The 7465-nt window shown below is 44.7% G+C and overlaps 2 protein-coding genes across 5 annotated transcripts in view; one reads left to right on the top strand and one right to left on the bottom strand.

Moving 5' to 3' along the window:
* Positions 1 to 264: 264 nt before the first annotated feature.
* ppp3cc (protein phosphatase 3 catalytic subunit gamma) overlaps positions 265 to 7465 on the bottom strand; it is a 52773-nt gene continuing 45572 nt past the window's right edge. For all 4 annotated transcript variants that reach the window (XM_008120156.3, XM_008120157.3, XM_003227043.4 and 1 more), the window contains one exon: positions 265 to 5342. In XM_008120156.3, coding sequence (XP_008118363.1) covers positions 5167 to 5342 — 176 coding nt within the window. In that variant the 3' untranslated portion in view covers positions 265 to 5166. The remainder of the gene's footprint in view (positions 5343 to 7465) is intronic.
* Positions 5889 to 6718, top strand: LOC107983463 (homeobox protein Hox-B2-like). The gene has a single exon (XM_016997201.2). The coding sequence runs from the start codon at positions 6038 to 6040 to the stop codon at positions 6500 to 6502; it is 465 nt and encodes a 154-aa protein (XP_016852690.1). The 5' UTR covers positions 5889 to 6037; the 3' UTR covers positions 6503 to 6718.

Here is a 7465-nt window from a genome sequence, read left to right as displayed (position 1 = left end):
AAAAATACAAACAAAAACACTTGTTTGGTATTTTTCTCTCAGTTCTGAGCCATTCTGGTTCTTTCATCATGGTGGCCTGGTTAAAGAGCATTTTAAAAGTAACTGGAAGGAGACCCCGTGGCCACTTAGAAATACATCCGAGGATGTTACATAGAAAGGGCTAAACAAGTGAATCAAGGAAACGATACAGAAATGTGTGAGCGCGAGCATTGTGTGCTGCCATTTCCCCACTTCCCCCAAAAAATGACACCGGAGCCACGCGACTGTTGTTTAATTTTTAACTTTTTTTTCTTAAAGATGACTTCCCAATTTACATTAAGACAGTTCTAACAAACTCATTCCTTTTTCACAAAAGAGAAATTATATTAAATAATTTCTGCCAATAAATAACATTGTTTTCCACCATTCTTCTTGAAACATAACTAAAAGGAGGGAAAGAAAAAAAAAGAAGAAAGAAAGGAGGCTATCTCCAGGCAATGGGCAAACGTCACTTCAGAATACTGAGAACCTCCGTCCTCCTCTCGGCCCGTTTCCCAGGGGATGTGGTGCCGCCTTGCTGGGCAAGCGCTCTGAAGCAGGCGGCAGAAATTGGGTGGCCTTTATGAGATACGTTGGGGAGAGGCGAGTGGGCTGCAGCATCACAGCAGGGCAGGTTCTCCTCAAGGAGGTGAAAGCACCTTTGTTCCTGAAGTTTGGAAGACCCATTGTGGAATCCCCTCCTTGTTACATGCACCTTGCTTTTTTGTTTTTGTTTTTTTTACTTTTTGTCATGCAAGATAAAAAGAAAAGGCTGCTTATCAGCAACCTCACAGTTAAGAGGGCAGCGTTCACAGGTAGTCCATGTACTGGTGGGCTCTTTCTTGGCCACACGCACGCTCTTACTTTTGCTGCTTTTGTTGCTCAAGATTGTCCCTATAATTGAAACAAACACACACACACTCGCACAATGACAAGGGGGAATGGAGCAGAGCAGGTGGGAAGAGGGACTGAAACAAGATCCCAGCAGGCAGGCAGTCACACCTCTGCAAAGATTCTCAGCTGATTTTTAGAGGATGGCACTGGCAGTCAGCCCTATTATATTCCTTCTGCCCTTATAAGCGAAGTCTAACGTTTCAGCTCTCAAGCCCATTTTACTTTACACGTCTTCAACGCGGAACAGCATGGCTTGCATGCCATTGCTGGGTTAATACTTTCAGATTGCTGGCTTCTTAAAAGCTATCTTCTGGCAAAAATCATGGCTGCAGAACACAAGAACCTCTCTCTTAACAACAGTCGAGAGAGATCAGGAACAGCTAAGTCGCCATGTGGTCCCTTTCCTTAAGCCTGACCTTTTCATGTACAAATACCGGACATAGTCCTTCAGCATAGTGGAGACAGACGTTTGTCTCAGCCTTCATCATGGTTAACACTAGCTTCATCATTCTGGTTGAGAAATTTTTAAAAATGTGCAAGACTGGCCAGATAACTCAGAGGAAATGGTGCCAAGTACAAGCTGGAAAAGGGAGGCCATGATTGGCAACTCCCCCCCCCTTTTTTTTTTTTTTAAAAAAAAAGCAGGTGAGGGAAGCGTGAGTGCTGAATACTGAAAGCAGGTTTCAATACGTCCCGAAGATATATGGATGCAAGGAGAAGAAAGGAGTTTCTTAAAGGAGCTTCAGTGGCTGGCAAGACAGTTGCTCCCTTTCCAGACTGTTGCCACACTTTAACTCTTTCAGTGAAAAGAGAGGAAGCCAACGGAGAACATGTTCTGGAATCAGCATTCCCTAACTGGGGATATCATTAGCATCCAGTCCCCCATCAAATCAGGCCAATGTTCACTCTTTGCCTCCCCACGAAGACAACATGCTGTGCAGAGGAAACAAGAGGCTCCAATGCCAGCCTTCCCTTTGGCAACTGGTGCCTGTGAGTTATACGGCCTTTTGATGTGGATCCCGGAACACCCCTTTTATTTCAAGGTATCAAGAGTAGTCTTTGAAGGAAAGAGGGAGGACCCCGTCCTCAAATGTGCCTCAAAGCGGCATCTCAAGTGAACAGCGGTTCTCTATGAGACCAGGGTCTCCCTGGCAAGACAAGAAACCCTTTTGTGCTGCCATTTTAGACACCTTTCCTCTCGTTCATCACCACAAAGCCATAAAAATGGGTGGAAATGAGGGGCATCCATAAGGGACACCAAGTGGCCCTCATTCTAACAGGGCAAAACCACCATGACTGAAAGTTAGCACTGGTTTTTAAAACCACCATTTCACTCTAGAAGAGAAAAAGCAGAAAGGAAACAAAGACTTGCAAACAGATGGAAAAAGTATCTAACTAATCTGGAAACACAAAGCATTTCAGGGGCCCCAATCCACTAGAGGATTGTGCGCAAAGTGGTGACTGCATTCAGGAGTGGTAAAAAATCACCATTATAAAAACCAACACTTCTCAAAGGTGGTAAGTGGGAAGAAGCTGCCAGAGACGGCTGAAGACTCTACTACCTGTTACGCAAGACCCAGGATTTTGTGGATGAGATTTAGCCCACAGGATTATCCTGGCTTTGTTGTCATGCCTTTGAGGAGTATATGGAGACTTCCACTTGCATGGTAGGGCTTCCTTGTATATCTACACAGTCAGTAAGGCTTAGCTCCCTTGGGAGACTCTTTACTTGAATGTTATGTAAGTGCCACATGGAACCACCTGAACAAGAGTTCTATACCATTTCTGGGAGCCTCCTGAGAAAGGCAATGCCAAGAGTCAGGTCCCATCACCTGGGTGTGAATCCCCCCTTCCACCCTATGTACTTCAGAAGCATATGCAGCTCTCAAAGTGGAGCTGAAGGTTGAATGACAGCTAGATTGGAAGGAATGCAAGATCTCCCTTGAACATCAATGATTTCTACTACCACTTGGAAAAGACGTGGCACTGTTATCTCCAAAGGAATGTACAAGTTTAACACAAGTATATCCTTCGCCTTCAAGGAATTTCCTAGTTCTCAAAAGGTAGATTAGGGTAAAGCCTCAATTCAAACATGAGAGTAACTGCGTAACGATTAGGAAGCATTTCTTTGGGCCGCCTTGATCCTTGCATTTGCCGAACCCACAAAATAACAAGCCAGAGCAAGAGCAGCGTGGAGATCTGAGTCAAATACAGCACAGAAGCAGAATAAATAAAACTGAACCATCTTATCCTCAGAGGGCAGTGCATATGTTAGGCCACTGTTCTTTGGCACATTCTGAGACTATCTTCCTGCTCTTCAACTCACCGGACATGAATAAAAAATCCTTCACAGAACAAAGACTTCAGGCTGCTGGCCAACCATAATTTCTTCTCAATCCCCTCCACTCTGCAATGCCACTTGGTTATTTACTTGTCATTTTAAAAGTACACAATTTATCATAACAACAAACCACGAGTTTAGGGATATGCAAACACCCTTTCCATATACAGCATTGAAGGAACCATTTGTTTCAAGAGACTGGGCAAGAAGAGATAAGCAGTGGGCTAACTTTCCAAGTCCAACCTGTAGAGAGATCCTGACCTTTCAAAACTCAAGCTGATGCCAACGGAATATATTCTGAACATGGAAATTAAGTCCACATGTCAAAAATGATTAACTCTGGCTGCATATGGATAGCATTTTTTCCAATTGTTTCGCAAGTTTGGACAACTCACCACTTGGTTCTCCTTGACAGTGCCCTCGAGATTACTGAGAAATCTTTTATATTCAGCCCCGGGGAACTTAATTTTATGCAGAAGCCAATAATAGGACATGTTTTGCTTCTTCAGCCCTACGGAGACCATCATGTAGCACCTTTTCACAGGCTATCTGGGCTTTGTGTCTACCCTTAAGGCAGTGGTTCTCAACCTGTGCGCCCCAGGTGTTTTGGCCCACAACTTCAAAAATCCCAGCCGGATTATCAGCTGTTAGGATTTCTGGGAGTTGAAGGCCAAAACATCTGGGGGCCCACAGGTTGAGAACCACTGCCTTGAAGGATATCCATACTATCACAGAGCAGTCATGCAGTGGGACAATCCAGACAAAGGAAGCAGTTCTACTGATGAAGGAAAGTCTGCACAGAGAAACTGTACCTTCTTCCTAATCCTTATAGTGCCCACGCTACACAATTCCAATTGGGGATGCAGGAAGCCCCAATGCAGACAAATGGCAGGATATTTTTGTGTTGGGGCTCCCATTATGGAGGTATTGTAACACTGTATAGGAAGGGAGGATGTGGGCAGAAGATGAAGGACCTCCTTCGCTTCATACAGATTTCCACATAAAAAGCATGACTCCAGAACAATTTGGGGAAGATTGCTTTTGTGTCAGAAAAGCAGAAGCAAATTCCACTGGTGGGAGGCTGAAGCAGGTTAAATTGGGTTATGTTTAGGTAACAATGCGATCAACATAAAATCAAAGGAGTAATGTTTCCAAATGATTGGAGATCGCAGGCATGCATTCATAAAGTCTGTCTAATGTGTTATTCCAAGAGACTTTGTTTCTGAAACTGGATTCCTGAAGGGAAAAAACAATGGGAATATGTTGAGGGGGCAGAGGGAAAAACAGGGAGATTCTCAGCCCACAGTTCCAACCACATTTCTGGAGCTGGACAACCGACCTGAAATGCAACGTTTGCTCCTGACACAGGGTTCCCAAAACGAAAGACTTTACCAATTGCCCTATGCAACATGACTTTAATGGAGCATCAAACGCAGTAAGAAATAGGAAGGGGGGACGGGGAACGACAAAAAGCAAAAGTTGGTAGAGGAGAATTAAAAGATGCCACTTTAAAAACAAGGAGGGTAACTTAAAATGGTTCCAAATAAACCAGACAACAGAATTGCCCTGGGCCTCTTGGACCGCCCTCAACCCACCCCATCCCACCCCACGGCTCCTTTCCCTCTTGGTAGGGACGGGCCATCTGTACAGAACAACATTTTATATAAGCACTAGGATTTAGACCCATTCCTAAATACAAAAAAAGATGACATTTTTATATATTGAACAGAAAATTTAAAAAACTTACAAAATGGTCACCTCTCTGACAGAATGGATGCAAACTGGATTATGGATGCGCCTCCAGGCTAAGTTGGTTCCTTCCCTCTCCCGCCCCCCAACCCAAAACCCCCACTTCCATAATAAATAAATAAAATTCATTAAGTTTTGGATCCTTTACTGGGTGCCTTGAACCGTTACTGGGTCTTCTTCCCTGTCCCATTCTTTTCTGCAGAGTTTGTTGAAGTTAAGTTCACCGGCCCGTCGGGGTGCTTAGAATCCTTGCGTGGCGGCATGCGCTCGTTCACGCGGTCCAGCCCTCTGGCTTCTTCGAAGCTACGGATCTTGTGCTGCGGTGAAAATCCACGGATGGCTAGAGCAGGGCAGAAAGAACGAAGAAGGCAGAGAAATTGGAGGCATTTCTGAGTCTGGACCATGTTCACACTTGCCACACTGCTGCTCAGCACAGCCGTGGCAAGGAGCACATGTCTCACTTTGGGAGGGAGGAATGACTCCTTTTTTGTTTTAACCAAAGGTTGCCAGAAGCTGTTATAATGGTAGATAAAAGACAGAACCTGGATACTTCCTATATGTTTCCCCATCCACAGAACTTAACAAAGTTTTCTTAACTGGAGCTCACAGAATTACCAGTCAACAGAACAAAACTGGCTATTGGAAGTTCAAGTACAACTATGGTTTTGCCAATTTCTGTTCCTCATTCTCACTTCCAGAACTGAAAATATTTTAGAAGATGAAGATTTGCTTATGATGGTCAAAGTTTTTTAGATGGTTCAAAAATCTTTCCAATCTTTTGGATCAAGAGCATATAAATAATACTATTGAAAGTTTCCGATTCAAGCCACATCCAGATCTCAAATCTTAATGGCCTGTCCCTAACCCAAATAATATCTAGGCAAGTCTGCTCCTGTAAAAGAATTACCGTATTTTTCGCTTTATAAGACGCACTTTTTTCCCCCTCAAAATACAGGGAAAAAGTCAGTGCGTCTTATAAACGCAATATGACCTCACGTGGGCGAAGCTAGAGGGGAACAGAACAGCAGGTCCGCAATGCCGCCGCGCCTCACGAACACTACAGAAGGAGAAGAGGAGGAGGAAGAGGAAGAAGAAGAGGAGGAGGAGGAGGAGGAAGAGGAGGAGGAGGGGGGCAGCTCTCCATTTGGGGAGCTCCCTTGTCCTCCTTACCCAGGCAACACGGAGCCGTCAGGGCCCCCCACTGGTTACCTGACACCCACCAAAGAGGGGGGCGCCGAGGAGGTGCCAAACGGGACAGCTGGGCTTCGCCCTTCCTCCTCTTCCTCTTCCTCCCCGGACAATGCCTTCCTGGGAAGCCCCAAGCCGCCTTTGTTGCCTCCAGACCTGAGCCCCTTCGCGGTGGAGCCCCAAACACCCGGGGGTCTTTCTCCCACCCTCCAAGGCTTTTTAGACAGCCCCGTCAGCTTCTCCGTGGAAGACCTGGACTTTTTCACCAGCACCCTCTGTACCCTCGATCTGCCGCAGTTGGACTTCCAGTAAATAGAGCAACCCTCGTCCTTTTTCTCTTCCTTCCTGATCTGCCTTGGGTTTCTAGGGGCCCCTGTGAATGGCATAGACACGCAGACAAAAGCACAGACATCCGCTCTCCCTCAAACCATCTCAATCCTGAATGATTTCTCACCCTCTTCTAACCATCTGTGGAATGTCCAGGGTGAGAGAAAGAACGCTTGTCTGCAGGTTTGAATGTTGCAGTTGGCCACCTTGATTAGTATTGAATCGCCTCAGCTTCAACGTCTGGCTGCTTACTGCCTGGGGGAATCCTTTGTTGGGAGGTGTTAGCTGACCCTTGTTGATTCATGTCTGGAATTCCTCTGTTTTCTGAGTGTTGTTCTTTTTTTACTGTCCTGATTTTGGAGTTTTTTAAAAAAAAAAACTTGTAACCAGATTTTGTTCATTTTCATAATTTCCTCCCTTTTTGTTGAAATTGTCCACATGCTTGTGGATGTTTTTTTTTTTAAAAAACCCTCTAAAATCAGGACAGCAAACAGGAATTCCTGACATGAATCAATCAGGGGCAGCTAACACCTCCCAACAAAGGATTCCCCCAGGCAGGAAACGGCCAGGTGGTGAAGCTGAAAGGCTATTCAGTGCTAATCAAGATGGCCAATTGCAACATTCACACTTCCCTCAGGCAGACAAGAGTTCTTTCTCCCACTCTGGACATTATTCCAGGCAAATTTTGGAAAAAAATATGTTTTTTTTTAAAGTGAATCTCTCAGGAAGCTTATTAACAAGAAGTCTAGATTGCTGACTGTCAACAGTGCTGTTGACTGTTTGGTAATGTCTACATATTACATGTTATTTTATTAAAATGTTCTAGGTCATCTTTTAGTTCAAATTATTTTTCCCCATTTTCCTCCTCTGAAAACTAGGTGCGTCTTATCATCAGGTGCGTCTTATAAAGCGAAAAATACGGTAACTAAGTACTGAATTTTACTTTGT

The sequence above is a fragment of the Anolis carolinensis genome, unplaced genomic scaffold (genome assembly GCF_035594765.1).
Source record: "Anolis carolinensis isolate JA03-04 unplaced genomic scaffold, rAnoCar3.1.pri scaffold_8, whole genome shotgun sequence".
Lineage (NCBI taxonomy): Eukaryota > Metazoa > Chordata > Lepidosauria > Squamata > Dactyloidae > Anolis > Anolis carolinensis.
This window is presented reverse-complemented; position numbering and strand designations above follow the sequence as displayed.